This window comes from Fringilla coelebs (assembly GCF_963513975.1).
Source record: "Fringilla coelebs genome assembly, chromosome: 5".
NCBI lineage: Eukaryota > Metazoa > Chordata > Aves > Passeriformes > Fringillidae > Fringilla > Fringilla coelebs.
Genome location: NC_140033.1, coordinates 53,474,500 through 53,496,547, shown reverse-complemented (window position 1 = coordinate 53,496,547; position 22,048 = coordinate 53,474,500). Strand labels below are relative to the sequence as shown.

General features: G+C 40.6%; 3 protein-coding genes across 4 annotated transcripts in view; 1 reads left to right on the top strand and 2 right to left on the bottom strand.

Moving 5' to 3' along the window:
• The window catches only part of SLC41A2 (solute carrier family 41 member 2), a 44,049-nt gene extending 36,858 nt beyond the window's left edge, over nt 1-7,191 (bottom strand). For both annotated transcript variants that reach the window (XM_084206844.1, XM_084206845.1), the window contains exons 1-2: nt 7,062-7,191; nt 175-906 (exon numbers count right to left, since the gene is read on the bottom strand). In XM_084206844.1, the coding sequence (XP_084062970.1) occupies nt 175-729 (555 nt within the window). In that variant the 5' untranslated portion in view covers nt 730-906; nt 7,062-7,191. The remainder of the gene's footprint in view (nt 1-174; nt 907-7,061) is intronic.
• Nucleotides 7,192-10,182: 2,991 nt separating this feature from the next.
• On the top strand, nt 10,183-14,401 carry NOPCHAP1 (NOP protein chaperone 1). The gene is made up of 4 exons (XM_084206259.1): nt 10,183-10,257; nt 10,877-10,963; nt 11,925-12,061; nt 13,163-14,401. Exons 1-4 carry the CDS (start codon nt 10,188-10,190, stop codon nt 13,346-13,348), a joined length of 480 nt encoding a protein of 159 aa, XP_084062385.1. The 5' UTR covers nt 10,183-10,187; the 3' UTR covers nt 13,349-14,401.
• Nucleotides 14,402-15,444: 1,043 nt separating this feature from the next.
• Nucleotides 15,445-22,048, bottom strand: part of ALDH1L2 (aldehyde dehydrogenase 1 family member L2) — a gene marked incomplete at its 5' end in the record, with an annotated part of 29,366 nt that continues 22,762 nt past the window's right edge. The window contains 10 exon segments of the mRNA XM_084206242.1: nt 15,445-15,652; nt 16,552-16,751; nt 17,714-17,819; nt 18,374-18,539; nt 19,270-19,368; nt 19,879-19,975; nt 20,244-20,337; nt 20,760-20,847; nt 21,212-21,317; nt 21,422-21,492. Coding sequence (XP_084062368.1) covers nt 15,597-15,652; nt 16,552-16,751; nt 17,714-17,819; nt 18,374-18,539; nt 19,270-19,368; nt 19,879-19,975; nt 20,244-20,337; nt 20,760-20,847; nt 21,212-21,317; nt 21,422-21,492 — 1,083 coding nt within the window. The 3' untranslated portion in view covers nt 15,445-15,596.

The window sequence follows — 22,048 nt, the reverse complement described above, 5'->3', positions numbered from 1 at the left end:
TGTATTTCTGTTTAAATATTGTGCTTATTTCAAACTTTTTAATAAGTTCATAGTAGCAGAACCACACACAGACCTAATTACATCTCAATATTGCAGACATCTACAATGCCACATGTTAGAACTACAGACCTAACAGACTACCTGTTAAAAAAGTCTTACAAAGCAAATACCAACCTGCACAATATCCAAAACCATGCCAGCAGAAACAGTTCCAAACCCTGCCAGCAAAAACGGTACAAGTATCTGCAGTGCCATTGTACTACTTGATTCTTTGGGTTGTTTTCTACTCCCTTCCACAATGATAGCCTCATTACTGTCACTAGAGAGAGTGTCACCCTGCAACATGGCATCTGTTTCTGAAGTGTCCATTCCATCACAGTAATTGTAACTGGTAAAGTCATCATATTTAGGGCTACAGTTGGATGGGCTGTGTCCACTGCTGCCATGAAAGTTTGCTTCTGAGAAGTGAAGGTACTCTGCATGTTGTTCAGGCCTGACATTAAAATTGTGTCCTGCTGGTTGCAATCCATCTTGCCAGACACCATTCACCTTTTTGTGTCTTTCCTCTTGGTTTATTTGGTAAACAACAGGAACCATACTTAAAAGCAGCCTCAAAAATTTATCACGCTGAATCGTATTAAGATTTATGGTCCAGTTTACAAAGCCTTCTCTGTCATGGACTTTGCTACTTGTTTTGGAGATGGTAGATCTGCCTTTACAGTTAGTCATAGTGCTACAGAAGTACACGTTGAGAAGCACTTTGTTCTTCAGATGTTAGCCAAGAAATTTTGCAGGTGAGTCACCAAGTGTGACACTTACACGTGGACCAAAATATTCCTTTTTTGCAAGCAAAAGTGTTTTTTCATTGCTCTCAAATCTTCAACATTTCCATAAGCAAGACTGGATCTGCAAAAAAAGTAGAAAGTATATATTTACTTCTAAAATATTTTAACTCTACAGAATACACGAGACACTGGTTTAATTTTTCAGATCACAATCTTTTTTCTGTTTACCATGATTTAAGGTGATATTGCTTCTACTTTGACATTTCCATCATGGTAAGAAAATAAACAATGATACACTGACAGTCTCATTTCACATTCCCTCCATCAGAAGCCACTTTACCTTCCTTTTGTTCAGTCTTCATGTTGGGGCAATAATTGTAGCAATTTACTAAAAGACCAGTTCTAATTTGACTCAAAGCTTTGCCGACTTTGGTATTTATTACTAAATTCCATAAATACAAGTAAATGATTGGCATAAGCAGAGAAGCAATAGTCAGGGAGACTGCACCAGCATGATGTAGGTTAACACAATTCCACATGGTTTTGTATCTATGCAAAGCTGTGAAAACATTTTACAAACCACAGGAAATGAAAATATTTAGAACTGGAGGACTTTCAATCAGCATTTCCTAAGAAAGTCACCTTCCTATGATCCTATCTTTTATGTTATGATTCCTATACTTCCCTTCCCTCTGTTTCAAAGCTTTTAAGTCATCCAGTATTTTTAGAGCAATTTCAGATAGACTTTACAGATAGACCTTGTAAGAGATCCAAGTTTGTGCCTTTGCTGCCAGGTGTCTTCAAACATTAGCTGGGATAACTCACTCCAATATGGCCAGAGCAAGTCCACTTTAAAATTTCTGCTGCTCACAGAACTACTAGATTTGGGTTTTTTGAGTGAAAAGACTCAGAAGCAACATGATGATTTTCCCTCTACCATTTGCTTTATCCAAGGGAGCTTTGACCAAGAAACAAATATTTTAAAAATTACAACAAAATGTATGGCTTGATCTGGAAAGAAGCCAAGTTTTGCAAGACACAGCAATCTTTTTTTCCACAAGACCAAGAGAGGAATTTAAGTGGCCAAGATTCCTGCAATCTTTAGCCACTCTAGCAATTGTGCTTTGTTGAATCTTTCCATTTCAGTGCATAACAAACTCCTAGGCCTCAGTTCTGCTTTCCATACACTTTAATTAGGAATAACAAAACAACTTTTGCTGCTATCCCGGAGCAGCTCTAACCACAGGTCAAAATGGTGCTCTGTTAAGTGCTGCAGAAAGCCAGAACAACAAGAAGAAGAAATTGAAGGATTTCACTTCACTCCCAGGAAAATGCATTGATAAAATTTTCTGATAGCTTTAGCAATGCAGACTCTGGCTTATTGAAGTGTCTCCTGTATGTCCTCCAGTTGCATCACCAGAGTGCTAGACCAGTGACTCATGGAAATTATTCACTGCTCTGGAACTCTGGCCAAAAATATTGGGTTAATTATCCATATCTTTTTTAACATATAGATTGCTCTCGTTTAAAATTTTTGTATTTTATTGGGGTTTTTTAAAGAAATGAATCCTTTGGTAAGACTGTGGTTTCATTTAATGTAAGAAAGTATTAAGAAATAGAAATCATAGTTAAAAGGGAAAAAAAAAAAGGAACAGAAAAATTATTTGGTCAAGTTTCAAATGGAAGAAGGGCTAGTATGGATGGCTAGCAATTGAATAGTACAAAGCAGTTAGGATGACAGCCTTTTATGTTTTTCCTACCACAAAGAATGACAAAATGTGAACTTAGTGATAAATGCTGGAAAATAAGAATTTAAGAAGACAAACTGAAAACCATAGAGCCATAAAATTGTTTAGGTTGGAAAAGTATTGAATAGTACAATATACAGGAGAGAGTAATTGTTCCTTCAGAGCATACAGAGAGAAGATAACAACAAACCCTCCTAAATGTAACTAAATGTAACTCATTTCTAGAGCATGTGTTGCAACAAAAATTATTTTCTTAATGTCATCTGGTGCAATATTTTCATCCTAAGTTACAAGATGCTAATAATTGCTGTATTTTCAGGGGTATTTTGTACCCCTGAAAATACAAGATGCAGGAAACCTTGTTGTTCGTGTTGTTCTAAGGAAGAACAAGAGCTTCCCGAGAAGCTTTATCATTGATAAGAAAAATGCCTATGTTGTTGTGCTGTCTAGAAAAGACAGGAGAGCTAAAGAAGCAAGCTCTGCTTGAGTAATACATGTGAAGAAAAGGCAGTTAAAATCTCAAAAATCTCTTTCCCGGTCTTTGCAGGAAGAGGAGAAAAATGGTTCTGGTTTCTTGACATACAATCTGGAGCTTACAGAAAAAAAGATGAAGTACTGAAAAAAAAAAAAAGAGAGAGAGACAAAGATCCTTTGAGAAGTCAGGAAGCAGCCTCAGATTTATCATAGCTGGCATATTACATATGAAATGAAAGGACACCTTGTCTTTGTCCCTACAGGCAAAATAATGAGTTATGCTCAAACTATGAAAATAATTATTCCCTCTTCCATATTCTTTCCTAGGTATCTACTTTCAATAGTTTCTTCTTTTCCTTCATATATTTCATAGCACATAACAATTCCTATGTACTACCCACCTCTTTCTCTCAGTCCTGCAAGCATACACAAACAAAAACAAATAGTTCTGTAAACATAAACAAATAACAAATACAGCCATACCCTGCCATTCACTGAAGATATGCTCCTGAAAAATGAAACACTTGGCAATCCAAAAGACAGCAAGCCAATTTCACCCATAAGAGTTAACACAATGCATGCAGCAATTTAAAAAATACACATGGAGACAGTGTACATGATTGGACAGGAAGAAATAAATGCTGTAGAAAACAGGACCACAAAATGGGAGAAATGCTGACTTTTGGAAAAGCAAAGCTGCTTTGAAAGATCTCAGGTACTTCAGCTATGAAACTGAACACCTGATCATTATGACATTTTTCCATCCTTCACCTTTGATTGGCTTGCTTCACCTGAGAAAGACCAAATGACCAAAAAAATTCAACTGTTCAGGAAGAAGCTCAAAGAACTCTCTTCACCATTGCCCAAAGAATTGTCCACATTGTTCCAGAAACACCTATAATGCTGTTCTCAAGAGCATGGGAAAGAAAATGCTTCTTCCTTACTTCCTCTTGGTTTAAAGAACATCTAGCATTAGCAGGATTAAGGGACCAGATTCTACAGCTAAATCTGATCAGATAGATAACAGACTGCCAACAATTCATTTAAAGCGTGAACACAATAAATCATTGTGACCTTTTAAAAAAAGGGGAAGGAGGAAGAATCAAGCATGAAATTTCTGTAGAGTAAACATTATGACAGGCTAAAACAAATACTTACCAAAGTTTAGGTCTAGGGAAATTTCTGATTTCTTTCAGAGCTTGGCTAACAAAACCAAAAGATAACATCTATCTAAATAATTCTGAGGGCTTTCACAGGACCCAAAGCTAATCACACCACAGTTGAAACCTGTTTTCCCTAAAAGTTGCCAACATTTTTTTACAGCATTAATAATCTCTACACTGCACTTCTAGGCAGTCCACAATAAAATACAATTCTATAAACATGCCTGTCTGAGAAGTGCCTCTCAGGACAAGAACAGGCCTTGGAAAGGGATTCAGAAAAGTAATATGAAACGCTAACAAAACACTGAACTTGGATATTTTGCCATAATAAGCAAAGATGAAGCTGGATTATTCCTTGGCATGAAAGACTCTTTGTGTGTCTTTAGAGATGAAACCAGACTCTTCTCACTGAAAGGATGAGAGGTAGCAGGCACAAATTGAAACACTGGAAAATGCTTTTGAATATAAGTAAAAGCTGGGGGTTTTCACCATGACAGTGGCTGAACACAGGTTCAAAACAGTTCTGGAGACTCCATCCTTGGTGATATTTGAAACCAAAGTGGACATGGCCCCAAGAAACCTGTTCTTCTTGACCCTACACTGAGCAGACGTAGCTGAATAGAAAATTTGTTGAGATTCCTTCTGACCTCAGCAATTCTGCGATTCTGTAAAGCTGGAAATGTGAGGTTTTGGGGGCATTCTTTGAGTCCAGAAAACAGGTGATACAGGGATCTGCATGGCCTCTTCTCCACTACCAAGTTGTGTATAAATACAAGTGTCAGTATCACACTGACACCCTTATCACAGCCATGGCTAATCATTTATATTAGTGCAGTGGGCATATCAGTAGAAAGGGAATGATACATCATATCACCTCAGAGAGTAAACAGGCTGTATTATCATCAACCATTCCACAGAATCTGGAAACCAATGTGGTACCCTGAGCTAAGGTTACTTATACCAGATATTGAGGGTAGCGTGTAAAAGGCTGCCAAACGGGCTGAAAATCAATGAATGTCACGTGCAAGGCAGATATAACACCAGTGCATACCATTTTTAAGTACTATGCAGTGAACTGGTTAACACTGTGTTTATTGCATAGCAGCTGCTGGTTAAATTAACAGCAAAAGAAACAAATAACAAGAGGAAAAAGACTAAAGAACCTCCAGGTGCCTTCTTGACAGTAAGGCACTGAATGACCTGCCACCCTCAGGCTCAGTTTTCAGACAAGTTTGAGACTGCTGCATTCCACTTCCTGAACACGGCAGCTTTCGATTTTGGCCCTGAGGAAGAGAAAAGCAACTGAGAGAAAAAGACTTGGTTTGACTCTGCGCTTTTAAGGCAAGTCATCTAGAAAAGATCAAAACAGAGTCAAAACACAGCAGCAAGGTTGTAAAATATGGTTGGTTGTAAAATGACCCAAATGGAATACCAGCATGAAAAACACCAGGCAAATCACATCCTTCAGCCCATCAAAAGCAGGTGGGTAAGTATGAAATGTGAGAGCTAATGCAGTCTTCTAGATTAAGTAACCAATAAGTACTTACCAGGATGAATCCTAACTACACTTTGGGATCCTGATTACAGGTCTCTACTGTCATCACCAAGGAGAGATTAATTACTTATTAACTCAGGCACTACGATACAGACTTCCTATTGCTTTTGTGGATACTATCATACAGATATTTGAAAACAAAGTATATACCGTTATTTTTCCTCCTGAAGTATCTACCAGGCATACTACAGAATTTACGGATCCACTTTCACAATCTCTTTAGGGCAGTAGATGTAGCGACTGCTGCGAAAACAGGTCATCCTATCTGCCCTCATCTCTTTACCCACATTACTAAACTGGTAAAGTGAGGATAACTAGGCATGTATTCTAAACATTGCTAGGACTCTTCCTAAAGACTAAACAATTATTTTATTTTATATAATCCACATACTGTAGTGTGGTCTATAACCTAGATTCAAATGTGAGTGAAGACACACAACTATATCCTGGACAGTGGGCCAGGGGAGGCAGAAATTATAACATTCAGTGAAACTACAGAAATAGACAGCTACAACCTGAAGTTAACTGAGAATTAAAAATAGAGTAGAAAGTGAAGTAGAATAAATCACAAAAAGCTTCTATGTTTTGTCAGAAAAGTATGGAAAGGGAATTAATGTGCCATCACATGTTAATTACGCTTAATTACACTTAATTAACGTTTGTAAACAAAAAATACATGGTCGTTGAAGTCTATACACGTGCTGTTCAGGTAGAGGTTCCATGCTTATCTAGCGATGCATCAGCGGTGACCATCTGGCACATTTTTATGGGTACAAAGGTGGGAACAGAACTGTCCGCACATACGGATGTAAAGAGTGCCAAGGAATAGGGGCTACTGGGAATGTTGGGCAGGTCTTGTGCAGGCACAGAGAAACCGAAGAAAAGGCTCATTGTCCCGGCTACCTGGAGCAGTGAATAATTACGGGCACACGATGAAAGGCGCTGAGGGGCTCTGAGGAGCGCAGGGTACGGGGCACGGGCAGCCAAAGGCGCACGGCAGCATCAGCGCTCCGGGCGGAGGACACGGTCCGCGGGGCCGGGGGAGGCTGCGGCTGCGGTGAAGGGCGGGCCGGAGGGTCGGGGCCCGCAGCACGGGCAGAGCGAACCCCGCGGCACCCGGGAACGCCGGCCGGGGCGGGAGGCGGGCGGCACCGAGTGCCCCCCAGCCCTGGGCACCCCGGCATCGGGGCGGGCCGGCGTGGCGCTCGGGAGGCTCCGCCGCTGGCCAGGAAACTTTCTCACTGGCGGCCCCCGCCACCTCCCCCGGCCGCGGCGGCACGTCCCCGGCCAGCCTGGCCCCGCTGCCCGCGCTCCTCGCGCCGCCCCTTCCCCTCACCTGGGCGACAGCGGTGCCAGCAGCGTGGCGGGGTTGCGCTCCATCGCTGCCGCGGGGCGGGAGCAGCCGGCGGCGGTGACAGCTCCGCGCTAGGTGAGCGCCGCCTCCACTGAGCAGGCGCGGAAGCGGGCGGCCCCCGCGATGATGTGGCCCCTGATGCGCAGAGCCGCCGCCACCGGCCGCTCCGAGTCGCCGCTGGGCGGGGGAGGGAGGAGCCGAGCGCCGCCGCCCGCGTCGCCCCTGGGACGGGACGGGATGGGGCGCCGTGGCCGTGGTCACTCCCAGCCTGGCCCCCGGGGTGAGCCCCCGCTGCCCGACACCCACTGCCCGCGCTGCGAGACCCGTCGGCGTCCCGGTGTCACTGTGTCCTGCCGGACCCTCGGCGGTAGCGGGGGACGAAGCTGCACCCCCGCCTCGCTCCCCCGCAAGGGCCCGGCTGGTGCCCCGCAGGCGGGAAAACAAAGCGCTGGGGAGCCAGAGCGCTCCCCGGGCAGCGCCGGCGGTGGCAGTGCCTTTGCTTCCACTCGCAGAAGCTTTCTTGGCCCTGGCGCAGGAGTCGCCGTTTTGTACTGACTCCTGGCTGCCAGCTACCAGGACATTGTCGCTCTTCCCTGCCAGTTGGCAAAAAGCAGCTTCCCCAGGAATCCAATTTTGTAAAGTGTTTGGGTCAGTTGGAATGTCCTTGTTCTTGCCCAACTGGAATGTACACCCTGTGAACAGCATGTAAGTCTGCGAGTTCATCCCTTGACATCAACTGCCTTAACTAAGTATGGAGCCAAGGCCTTGCTGGACTCCAGTTTTGCAAAACTTAATATTAACACTTTACATTAATACATTGAAATGGTCAAGCCAGCTAAATTTGTGCATTTATTATCAGTACTGTGTTGCTCAACACTTTGAAGTGGTGAGGATGCCTTAACTGGAAGGTGAAAGGGAAGAAAGGAAAAAAGAGGATGAAAAGATTTCACGATGGTGACAACAGCCAAGCCCACAGCATCCCTTTTCCTCTACAGAGAGAAAAAAAGACAGCACTGGCAAGTCACCAAATGTCTGCCATAAACTGGCGCTAGCTGCGGTGGCAAAATGTATTTGCAGGACTGGGGCCAAATCATTCTGCACTTCGAGAGTGAAACATACAGGATCAGCTTGAACGTTCACATCAATACCACCTTAAATGAATGAAACAGCCCAAACTTCGGAGCTAATAATTCAGCTGTCTCAAGCCTGTATTTATTGGGGATTTGGGCTCCAGATACCATAGCTTCCCTACCCTAGTACCAACGCTATGTATCCATGGCCTGTGTGAACTCGGGTGTTAGACAGCTTGGATATTTAGCTAGGTTACCCTTCTTATCAGATTAAGATCACATATGCCGTTGTTGCCAACAGGCGAGACTAAACCTGAGGTTTGGCAATAGCACCTGAGGGTGCTGTTTCTGGCTTTTCTAATTGCCTGTCTGGTTATCTTCGGCAATCACTTCATCACTCGCTACTACAGGTTCCTTGACAGCATTATGCCCTGCCCTCCATGGAAATCACATCACACCCATGGATGAAATATATTGTTTGAGGTTCACACACTATTATTTTGGGTTGTGGACAAATTCAGAAAGACTCACTTTTGAGGCCCAAGGCAAAAACCTCGGCCCTCAAGATTTTTCAGTCATTAAAGCTAGCAATGGGATTTCTCTGGGAAATGGAAATTCTGGAGTGCAGCTGAGGAGAAAAGGTGCAGGTGTCAAATTCAGTGGAATGCACCTGGCACTTTGGGTGGGCTGGGGAAGTGGCAGAGGACACTTGTTTGGAACAGTCTGTCAGGAAAAGAGCAGGGTGGTCTCTTGCTTGAGACCTTGCAGAGGTTTACTTCTTCTTCATGTTAATTCCAAGATATTGGGATCTGGGTGGTTGTGCGGTTGGGTTTTTTCCTTTGTCATTTTCCTCTGTCCTTTGCAATGAGGGCCTATAAACACCACTTACCTGATTACTATTTATTCTCATTTTCATCTTGGACTTCCTATCTTGCTTCTTATGAGCCATTCAGTTTTCTTTTTGCAGTTTTCACATTGTCTAGATGTGAAAGGACAGAAACTGCAGAACAGATAAGGATAGATAAGGACAGAGATTGCAGAAGAAATCCTGAATAACAGGCTGTTAGTATCAGTGTCAGCTGAACTTGGTGGTTGTGTAAGATTCTTTTCCTAAGGATGATTAAAACTCCCTAAGACTCTGATATTTAATTTTAGGTTCATTATCAAATTCTGAAAATGAAAATGGGAGAGTTTTGAGAGACAAGCAGCTACTGGCAGGTGTTCAGGTGATGTTACCTGCTGGCAGATTGGTTCCACAGGCTCTTCATGGTGACGGGATGGACTTTTTGTCCCAAATCACAGAATCAATCAGGTTGGAAGGGACGATAGTGGATCATCTGGTCCAACCTCCCTGCTTAAGCAGGATTTGCACAGAATTGTGTCCAAACAGTTCTTGAATATCTGCAGTATGGGAGACTCCACAATGTGTCTGGGCAACTGTTCTAGTGTGTGGTCACCTGCACAGTAAAGAAGGTCCTTCTCATGTTCAGGTGGAACTTTCTGTGCATCAGTTTCTGCCTCTTGCCTCTTGTCCTGTTGCTTGGTACCACCAAGAAGAGCCCAGCTCCATCCTCTTGTCACTCTTGCCACTGATGAAATCTCCTCTCAGTCATCTCTTCTCAAAGCTACACAGGCCACCAGTTGCCTCAGCCCTTCCTCTTAAAGAGGATCTTCACTTCCTTAATCACCGTTGTTGCCTCCGCCGGATCCTCTCCAGGAGCTCCATATCCCTCTTGTCCTGAGGAGCGCACGACTGAGCACAGCCCTCCAGATGCGCCTCACCAGGGCAAAGCAGAGGAGCAGGACCCCAGCCTCGACCTGCTGGCAATCCCCTTCCAAACGCACGCCAGGACACCGATGCCGCCCGTGCCTTTGCCCTGGCTGTGTTTCAGGAGGCTGACTCCGTGTCACGGTGAGGGCCCCGCGGTGCCGGTCCCCGCTGTGGCGCAGGGCCGGCCGCGCTGCGGTTCCTCCCGCCCGGCAGGGGGCGAGCCGCCGCCGAGCGCGCGGGCCGCGCCACTTCCGTGTGGGCGGCCGCATGGCGCGGCCCGGCGGCGCGGCGGGGCCGGCGGCGGCCCGGGAGCTGCTGGACGTGCGGCCCCGGCCAGGTGAGTCCGGCAGCCGCCTGCAGCCGGGGGGGCTCGGCTCGGCCACATAGCTCGAGGGAGGGGTCGTCGGGCCGCCGGTGACCCACTGGTGATTGCATCCCGCGTGTGTTGAAGAGCTGCCCTCGCGGGGAGGGGTAACGCGGAGTAAATAAGCGGGGAAATCCACGTTAAGCTATGGGAAGTCGTAACGATGTTTTTATGAGAACAAAGAAAAAAGTTAAAAAGAGAAAACGCTGCGCTTTAATTAATGATACCGGGCGGATGGCTCCGTTGGTGGTCATGAGGATAATAAGGATAGTTAACGCCGAATTCCCCGGCATCCATTTGGGTTGCTGCCCACATTGGCACCGGGATTTAAATCAGTGCGACTGGCACGCCTCAGCTCCCTCCTCACCGTGCCTTGCAGAGGGGAATTAGAGCTTGTTTTTCTAGCTTAATCAAAATTTGTCTCAAAAACATCTTAAGGAACTTTAGCTTAAACTCAGCGTGTGTGAAAGGTGACCTGCAGGCTGAGACCCCTGGCCCGTGTAGCCCAGTATTTCTTCCAAGAGCAGCAAAAGCAGATGGCAATAATGAAGAACTTGTCAGCTTAAGCACTTCAATACTCGTTTGTTTGCAGGGCTGGATGACATTTTGCTGATTAATTCAAAATGTAGCAGCAAGAAGGCCACAACTTTACAGACGGTTAAGGTGCCAAGGAGCAATGGTAAGCACGGAGGAGTTTGTCCCTGGTACTGTGTCAAGTAGTAGGTAACATTTGTGACACAACTTTTGCTTCGGGGCTTGCCTTGAAAAGGGAGAAGCTTTTTAGAGGTGGTAGGTCCTCCTCCCATTACGGTTCCATGTCCCACTGGGGAGTCGCTTACTGCTGCTGCAAAATTAGATTTTGCAATGCTAGGGATTACAGCTCTAAGTTTTAGGGACAGATTGTTCTTTCCCAGTATGGAGCTGTTGCTTGGGCTTCTTACCTCTTTTTTAGAAGTAATTTCTCAGTACGATATATTTGTTGTATTAAAGCATTTAATTTAAAAAGGACTCCTGTCAAATTACTTAATGTTTTGTGATTGAGCTGAAATTTAAAAAGATTGTTACATCAAATTCATTGTTGGATAAAAGTCTCTACAAAGATGACAGTGTTTCAAAGATAGATTATACCTGTTAGATCTTTGTGGAGCTCACCTGAAGTAGTACCTCTTCTTTAAGAAACAAAACTAGTGTTTGGCTCATCTGCATGTGTGGAGCAGTTTATTTAAAGAAATTCTGGAGGTGAAAATATTGTCTTCCTCCACAGAAGGGTTATGAGTGTGATTCTCCTAATTCTATTCATTACATTAAAATTCGTGTGAAGTCCCACTGGAGCTGTAGAGGATAAGTGCTTTATACTTCAACCTGGAGCTTCCATCTCTCTTCCACCATCTTAATTTCAGAGTTTCTTTTGTTAATTATGTTGACTTTTCATTAGTCTATCATAGCATCTGCTACAGCTAATTTTTCCATCTTCTTTGAGATCTTCAGTCTATACTTAATTATTGTAGACAGGTGGAAATTACAGTTGAAATGGAATCTGCTTTAAAGACTCATATCTGAGGTATAAATGTGAACACTAACAAGCATCTCTTTCACTTTTTTTATATATATATATATATGAGATAATTGTTTCTTTTCAGTTTTGGACCGAGTACAGAGCTTTTTACCACAGATGGCCCAGGCAAATGATGAACTGAAAAGAAAAATGGTAACAGCACCTGCTCATCAGTTTGATATTGAACATCTAGACAGTGAAACAGAAAAAGTTATAGAAATGGTAAATATATTTTTTTATTTTAACATCAGTCTAGGTGGGATTGAAATAACTCTGATCTTAGAATGAGTAATATGATAGATAAAGTGAAGTCGTTACCAATTCCTGTGAAGCTTTACCATCACACTTGTGGAATTTAATCACATATAAAGATATAAAAGAGTTTAAGACTGGAGTAAGACATGCTTTTGAATCTACAACTCCGAATCAAAAGTCACAAATTGTATTTTAAATGTCATTTAGGTGATTATGTTTAGAAACTGGACAATATAAGGCCTAGTAAGGCATAACAGAAGGCTTTAGTGTAAGAGTAATAACTGGCTTTCAGCTCTGCTCTGTTGGTATTTTTAAGAACAACTACATCTTGGGTTTAGAAAATTTGTTAGTGTTGTTGTAATCCTTTGTTGCTGCTATTTGTCTATTTATTTACAGTCACATAAATATTTTATTTCTGTTTTAACTAAAAGCAGCCACATGCTTTTATAAGAAAACTTAATTTTGAAGGTGGTATGTGTGCATGACCCAGCCAAATGCCTTCTGGCTAAGCAGACCTCAAAAATTATGGCTCTGTATATAGATATATGAGATCTCGTCAAAAAATATTCTGGTGGTTTAAACTGCTTGTCATTTTCAGGTAGTTGTAGTGCCCTGAGTACTACTACATTGTAAGATATAAATAATATATATATATCTCTCTACATGTGTTTGTAATTTTGTTATGACCCCTTACACACTAAATGTTTTAATTTGAATTTTTTACTGAAAAGTAGTTTTGATACCTGCTGCTTGTCAGTTTAAATACCTGATTTAGACAATCTGATTTCAGCTATTGACTCAGTTCTTTCTTTGATAGTGATATAAATATGGCCTTAGATTTCCTATAGGCCAGTCATATTTATGAATCTCTTCATGAATCTCTAGGAAAACCCAAAAGTCTTTCTTATTGTGGTTGTGATTTTCTTATGGTAGCAGGCTGTTTAGCATGTTCACCTTGTTTTACTTCAGTGATAGAAGTGCTGCAGTGTGCGTGTGTGTGTGTGTGTATATATATATGTATGTAGTATATATAATGTGTAAACCAAGATCTTTTTTTTTTTTTTTCAGAATGTGGCTGTAGTTGAATTGAGTGATTCTGATACAGATGAAGAGTTGCTGACTTCAGAAGATGACTCAGAATCTGATGAAGATGACTCTGTAATTGATGAAGTGACAGTAGACAACATTAAGTTTCCTAAACAAAAGGGAGAAAAGGGCAAAATAGAAATTTTGGACAGCAAAGCAAATGAGTAAATCCATTTTATTTTACTTTAAAAAACCCCAAACCAACCGAATCATGTTTTCGCACTTCGAAGAGTTGTCCCTTAAAACCACTTTGTTTCCCAGTGCAGCATCTCTCAGGATCCCGTGAAATGCTATAGTTTACATGCTGGAGAATTCAGGATCCACTCATGGCTGGGGAAGGCTGGGTTTCTGAAGAATTAAGTGCAATTTTATTCATCAAATAACAGGGAAATGCACTTCATAGTAGATTACACCAAGAAAGCAGCTAGAGTAAAGGGGCACTTGAAAGTTGAAAATTCTTGTTCTGTCGCTTTGTTGAAGAAAGACCTTTTTTTATAGGAAGATAGAAGTTTTTGCTTCAAGGGCAAGAAAGAATTAACGACGAAAAAAGCTTTCCATGTACTGTGAAGTGTTACGTACACTCTCTTTACCATTAAACATGATGTTTAAGTACCCTAGAGGTATGTCTACATTGCATTAATGGCAGTGACTGCTCAGCACTGGAGCCGTGGCTGAGCTCATTTCCAGCTGAGCCAGCCTGGGTAAGGACAGCCACAAGCAGAGAGTTCAGCAAAGGGTTACTGAGTACTTACCCTGGATGCCTGCACTGAGCTCCACCCAGCACAGGGAGCTTACCGGCTCCTCTGGGAAACCTTTGAGGCTGTGGTGCAAACACCCTCCATACTCAAAGGATCAAGGCTGCCTTTGGGGTGTTAAGGTGGCTTTAAGCTACATTTCTCATCCCCCAATTTCCCTGCCACGTCTCCAATCTTCATTTTGTTAACTCAGTGACAGAAGGATGAAAAGATGAATTTTCAGCTGGTCCGTACTTAAGTTGGCTTGACACAATTGTGAAACCCGAATCAGTGAAAATGTGTCCCATTTATATTTACCTCAGATTGATCAAATACAATTACATTTACTTCATAGATCAGTCTGGATTTCAGAAGTATCTGTCATGCTCCTGGATGTCATTGTTTCTTAAAGGAACTTCGTATTTTCTACACCATTAAAGTAAAATTTTCTATATTGTATTTGCTCAAATATTAAACTTAATGTCATTACTTGAAACCTGCAGTTATTTATAGCATTTATTTTGAATCCTGTACTTAAAGTTCTATTTTTAATACCTGTTTCTGTAGTATTTGTGGTAAGAAATAGCAGGGATTCTAGTTTTTCTTTAACAATGTGGCTTAATGTAAGATGGAGACATGATTTATTGATTAAACCATGGAATATTTTAGTGAAGGGGAAGGATGGGGATCAAAGAATCAGTCTGCTACCTTTAATAGCAGCCCACAGATAAATGAAGCTTTGGGTGTTTTTGCATTCTAAGAGCAAGGAGTCTTAACAGGCTTAGTTAAATAAGGTCTTGATCTATAGAAAATTTCTTCCAAACTGAAAAAAGTTTGAAAGCCAACATCTGACCTTGGTCATTTAACAAGGCATTTTCCCAGAGATTAAAAAGAACCCAGAAGTGTGAAATACAAAGTAATAATCATACAGTATGAAAACAGTGATTGCAGTCCATGTTGCACAGACACAAAATGTGATTTTAATCCATTAATATAACCACCTTTCAAACTGTAGGCAGATCACACATTCTCTATCAGCAAAAAGGTAGAAAATATTTTCAGTAGCTTTAGCTTGATATGCATAGTTTAACACCAATATTGAACTCTGTATGTACTATACAAAGATCATAGTAAGTGCACTTCCTTGCATTGATTTACTTCTTATGGCACAAAGGTTTTCTGTACTGCTGAAAAGTCATCAGAGCAGAGGGCTTAATTGCTACCATAAAACCTGAACTGGTTTATAGCAAAAATGGCATAATCAGTATATTCTAGTTCAACTTTGGAAGCCTAATGACTAAGGATTTAAAATGACCATGTAAACATGTCACAGAAATATGAAGTAGGTGTGTGAGAAATTATTCTTCAGTTCTATTTAAAAAACAGAAACTGAACCATATTCTTGGGGGGGTTTTGGTGGGGGCTGGACAGGGGAAATTGTGCTACCAACTGTTGCTGCTACATAATTTAAATAACTTCAGGGTGATTTCCAAATGCCATTGTCTGTCAGATTAAAATCTGGACCTAATTTATAGAACCTTATCCATGAAATGAGTATTTTACTTTGTTGTTTTGGTTGTAGCACTGCAGACAGCATGTCCGAGGTGTGGTATCGAGCGCGTCGTGTGGTAATTAAGATTCAAACTCTGCTGAAAGTCTGCTTCCCAAGTGAAGCTGTTACTTTAATATTCTACAGTGATGGCTTTGGTTCTGAGATATTCATGAAGAGCTTCTTCACCTGTGCAAGCACAATATTCACCTGTTAGAACAGCTGCTAAATGAATTTTGTCAGACCATAACTATTCTTAAGAAAAAATTTGAAACACTGTAGCCAATATTTGAGTCCTTGAGGAACAATGAAAACTAATTACCTTCCCACTGTGATTTACAGACCTGGTTTGACAAGGGGCCAGACCCAACAGATGCGGAAGAAAAAGGAACTGGATTTAATAAGCAGCGCCCCAAGCAGTAGCAGTCTTTAGATGGCCACTAGGGGCTCATAGATGTAGTTATGAACTTTGCTTCTCCTCTACTAAAGGTCAGAGGTAGAGAAGCTGTGTGAAAATCAGAAATCTTTTTTTCCCTGACATCATCACTCATTTTGGTTTTAGGAAATGTCTTTAGAGATTCTGAAAGCAAAAATCTGTTGGGTGAATGAAATTTGACTTTCCTTTTTTCTCTGCCATGAAGCTTGATCTGTCCAGACTTGCAAAGCTTCTTTGACAGAGTGGACTTCACTTTTCTAAAAAGTTGTTTTGAAAAGAGAATATTTTTAATGCATCTTTTTCTGTGTCTGTTGAAAAATTTTGGTGACATTTTAAGGTATAAGAAAGTTTCCCATGCTCTTAGAGGAGAAACCTAAATTAGCATTCTCTGAGGGAAAGAATATTTTGGCCAATACCATTGTTACTTGACAGCCTTTTGTAGCCTGTACAGTGGTCTAAAAGCTGTAATTTATTTGTCTCTCAAAGCAGTTGGAGAGGAATATTCTGTGTTATTTAGCAAATGTGCAGGAAATGCTGAATGGGAGGTATTGAAGTGGGAATATTTAGGGAGGGAGAGGAATTGGGTTAAGGATTGTAATTCTTTCATTGATTAGGACTCTGAGACAATAAATGAAGGAAGGTGAAAACTTACCTAAATCTTTCCCAAAGCCAGACAGCTTAAATCCACCAAATGGCGCTGCCACATCAGTTTTGTTGTAAGTGTTAATAAAAACTGTCCCAGCTTCTAGCTTTTCACTGATGTAGAGTGCTTTATTTATGTCTTTTGTGAAAACTCCTGAAGCTAAGCCATATTCTGTGGCATTTGCCCGTTGCAATACTCCATCAACATCCCTATGGGGGAAAGAAATTACTTAATTGCAACTAGGTAAAATAAACAAGTGTTAGCAATGACACCTTCAGTGTCATTGAAGCAACTTTTCCCATGGCCTTTCTTCTCCAGTGAGCTTTTTTAAAGATGACTTATTAAGGGCAAATCTGTGTGTCTATCTGACAGATCCATGGCAATTCACACCTTTGCTTCAAGCTCATGAAGCTCGTAACTTCACTTTTCAAAGGTTAGTATCTACACTGAGAAATGCCACGGGAAATGTTGCTACTGCAGAACTTGGGAATTAGAGCAATACAAAAATGCCTGTAAAGCAGACGATGGATCAGTTTGCTAAAATTTTGTCCAGCTTTACAAGTTAATGCAGAATAAAAGCTGGAATTTAAACTGCTATCCAAGACACAACTTTTCAGACTATTTCCAGAGAACTATTTTCTGTCTGCATCTCATCTCCATACAGCTTCAAAAATCAATAGTAGTTTAAAAAATTCAATGCAGTTCCTTAAGACTACAGAATTTATGGATGTGAAGGGTTATCAACATGGCTGGTTCTTTATTATCAAACTGCAGAAGATGAAACCTGATGGAAATATTTATGTGAAGTTTCTATGTAGGGTTTTAATCTCATCTGTATGCTAAATAATTCTTATGATCCAGAATGAAAGATATTAGAAATGACAGTTTACAAAATATATAGAGGAATTTTCATTTGCAACAGTAATGTGCCAGTGTTACATAATACACAACACTGCAGTCTTCTATAACAGGAAAAATAAGTAATTCCACTGGGAAAAATACACATTTTGTAATTTGATCAATCTGTTGCAGTTACCACACAAACTTCACTAAAATGTTTCACTAAATACTAGGTATTCAGATTGGTCTCACAAGATTTACCAAAATACTGTGTATGCTGTTACTTCTTCACTTTGGGTGAAAATGGTACAGTAACCAGATGAGAACATACCCATTTTTAAATTTAGAGATGACCATCACAGGACCAAAGGATTCTTCCTGGGCGATATACATATGGTCTTCAACATCTGTAAATACAGTGGGTTCCATGAAGAAACCTAAAGAGGGGATAGAGCAGCATTTTGAGCATGGTAAAAGTGCTTAATAGTTTGCGGTTGTCCAGGCCATTTCTGTCCCATGCTTTGAGGTCACAAATAATTTGCAACTTGAAACAGAAAATAGATATGAATGAAGTATGAATGGAAATGTATGCACTTCAAGAGAAATGGCAGACAAAAAGGTAAAAGAACAGCCTGTACATCAGTGAAAACATGTACTGTTCCCTGCCAGTCTGGGAGGTCTGCATGCCACAGCCCAGCTGACTCCTTGGGGGAAGGAAGACCCTGTACTCTGACAGCAGGAAGACAAGGTTACAGCAAGTCACAGAGGCCACTGTTTTTCTTGCTACCCAACATGAAGACAGATTGTAAGATCTAAATAAAGATCTCATACTTAATTTGAACAACTTCTCATAATATGAGATTTGAAAGCTCAGTGGGCTTACCTGGTATTGTTCCCACAATACTGCAACTCCACAAAATACAGCTGAGACAATCGTAACAGCTCTTGCATAAATTGTAAAAGTTATAAATACCTCTGGAAAGCCTTTTACCTGGTCTATGTACTTGTCTTCCTCCATACACTAGAGTGGCTCCTTCTTTTACTCCAGTTTCACAGTATTGCAGCAGCTTTTCCAAATGTGCCTTGTGATTTTGCGGACCGTGATCTGTAGATCTGTCAAGTGGGTCACCAATTTTCATCTTTTTTATTTCTTCAACCTATGGGTTACCCAATTAAAATGAAGTTACATAACACAGCAATATTGTTAAACTGATCAGAAATTTGGAATGCTGTATTTTTTGGTGCTATGAAGATTGAATCCAAGAAAATACTGGATTCTTAGATATAATGCTTCTCCCTTTTTAAAATTAGGCTTTGTCTTTTGTTTCATAATCTCTAATTACTTTTGAATATTTTTGATGCTTTGTTCATGTGTGTATTTTCTTCTGCTATTAAGATAGGCATGTAAAATGTTAACTTTTACCAGTGGCAAATGACTTAAGACAGAGATTTCCTGTTCTAAAGCAAAATAAATGAATTATCCAGTGGCAGAGCATGGCAACTATTGCATTTTTAATAGCGACCTTTGTATTATTCTAGCTGTGCTTCCAATATTCCTTTTTTTTGACTTTACAGAAACCTTCTTCAATCACATTGATCTGAGTTCAGTAATTATTTATAAACTTATTTTCCTAGTCAAATATGAACTAACACTGAAGGTACAATATCTATTTTACTGCCACTTATCTGTCAATTACTGGTACAAATATCTCCCTTCAATGCTTCCTTTTAACCATGTAAGAGGTTCCTGAGAAGCAGCACTGTCTATCATAAGCAATAATGAGAAAATAGGCAATTGAAAATAAGAAACATAAGTGTCTATAAAACTAGTGGATCCTTCTACTGCAGTAAAACATACGCTTAAACTTTAGTCCTTAAATATCTTACCACTTTTCTAACAAACTCATCATGAATTGATTCTTCCACAAACAGCCTGCCAGCTGCAATGCAGTTTTCTCCTTTGTTGAAATACACTGCTCCCATACCCTGATCAGGAAAAAACCATAAATATTTATATGCATTTTGTTCAGTCTCCATTCTGGTCCCTTAGGTTGTATGCAGTGTTTGTGACCCCAGAAGTTTAATGCTTTATGTTAAAGGATATCACCACTGCAATATCTTATTTATGAACTTTGAACACAATATGGCTGGTAGGGAAGGTGAATTATTATGATTGATAATTGATGAATGATTGATTGATTGATTGATTGATTGATTGATGAACTAAAAACCATATGGCAATAGGGAGCTCAATTCTTTGTTTTGTTGTAATTTCTAATGTATGCTTCTTGTAGTACTGCCTTTTTGGGGCAGCATGAACAGTTAAATTGTGCTGGTATAAAGAAATATGAGTACGTTTTCTAACAGATCTCAAGGTTTTTCATGTAAAGGATCCCGTTTTTTGGGGTTTTTTTTGGCAAGTCAAGAAGAATATTGCAGTACTGTGAGGATGTACCACAAAGGCTTTAAATAAATTTTACTTCAAAGTAACATTACCATTTTTACGGCTCTGTCAAGTTCACAGTCACTGAATATGATCAATGGTGATTTGCCACCAAGTTCCAGAGAAACTTTCTTCAGGTTAGCAGCTGCACTGTAAAAAATAAAAATAGTCATATAAATCCAAAATAGTCATATAAACCCAATTTTTAATATCTTTTTCCATTATTTCCTTTGAATCATAACTAGTGAAAATGTATAAACTTTTACTGTCCAGTAGTGACTTCATAGAATTCTACATAGGGGTAAACAACCATACATAGTTATGCTTTTTCATCACTGCTACATGCACAATGTCTCTAGTAAGGTACTTCAGAACCAGACTAAGCAGGGTTTATTTATGATTCTTTTGCTGAGAGTACCTCTTCATGATCTGTTTACCAGTTGGTGTTGAACCAGTGAATCCAACTTTGCGAACATCTGGATGTTCAGAGAGGTGCTGTCCCACTAAGCCACCTATCAGAGTGAGGAAAGCAGTGTAACTGGATGGTACATGGACAATTTTTACTATTCCAGCAGCAGCACTGTAACACAGAAGGAACCTACATCATAAATCAAATATAGTATCACATCCCTATTTGTTCCTGTGACTATGAATAAGCTTCACAATTAAGTGAACATGTTTTTCTGTAATATGTTCTTTTCCAGAGTGTTTGTGTCAATTGTGTGAACTTGTAAAGGGTGTAGGCTGACAGCTCTTACCACTAACTAAAGCCAGATTTTTCCAATTCTCTTCTGGAAACATGTGAAATCACTGCATGAAAAGATGCAAGCCTAGTACCTGTGAACAGACCTATGTAATAGATCTTCAAAAAGGTGAAGAACTTCACCAGTTTTAGCATGACCTCTCCCAGAAAAATGATGAGTTCAAGTTTTACCTGAACCAGGCAGAATATTTATAACACCCTTAGGAAATCCTGCTTTAGCTGAGAGTTCTGCAAACTTCAAGGAAGTCAGAGGTGTGACCTAAGTAGAAACATTTAGATTAGGTCTCCTGTTTTAATCAAATGCATGATGATACCTTTTACATTCAATACATCTTAGTTTTGACACAATATTCACCTTCTTACAGTATTGGCCTATTAGAAGTGATGGCTTCTTATGGAAAATAATTTCATTCTAGAAAATGAGATTAGCACTGGAGCAGAATTGGAGTGAATCGATACTTTTCATCACCATGGCAGTTTGTATTATTACAAATGCACTTTCAAATATATGACATAGTCAACATATGACAGATCAACCTATGGGTGAAATCTGCTATATTGCCTAAATCATTCTCCCTGAACAGGGGCATCTGGGCCATCTGTATGTTTCTTTTTGCTCTTACCTGAGCTGGTTTGAGTACAAGGGTATTGCCTGCAGCCAAGCATGCTGCGCTCTTCCATGCGAGCATCATCAGTGGGTAATTCCAGGGGATAATAATCGCACAGACACTTAAGATACGGAAAAACAGGGAAAGATTACATATTTAAAGGCAGTTTTTCAAGGGCTTTTCTGCATGTCAAATCTGTCACTAAGAAAAAAAGGTGATACTCACCCGATTGGCTCTTTCTTAGTGAATGTTAGATTATGGTTCGGCCGGGCCTGGTTAATTGGAATTGTAGCACCCTAAGAGACAGAGGAGGGACAAGTCTTCATATCAATTTCTAATTTTTATTACAAATATATTTGCCATGCAAGTATGTTTCAGAAAGCTACAGAGTAGGCTTCAAAACCACAAGCATTTTTGCATAAGGGAAAGGGGCACAGATCCTTCTATTGTATGATTTCCTACTGTGGATATTGTAATCAAGTCCTGATTGTCAGCTGGGTGAAATAACAGCACAGATTTAAAAAAAGTATGGGAGAACATAAATCAAGGGTCTGATGAACAAAAAAGAAAGCTGGATGATATTCTTGATTGGTCTTAAAGATACTGGAAGAAATTCTCTTGAATGTGTGCCACACATTCTGCTGTCACAAACTCACCAGCCTTGGTCAGACTGCAGCAAAACACAAGTCTCTGCGCTTACCTGCTTAATGAGCACAGTGACATTCTGTCTCATAAATAACCAAGAGCTGACCAAGCAAGCATATCCACTCTGACACCTCAGCTGATTTCTTCACTATTTAGACCACATTCTAAATCCATATTCTCCAGGTGGAGGTGGACTTTCCTTTTGTA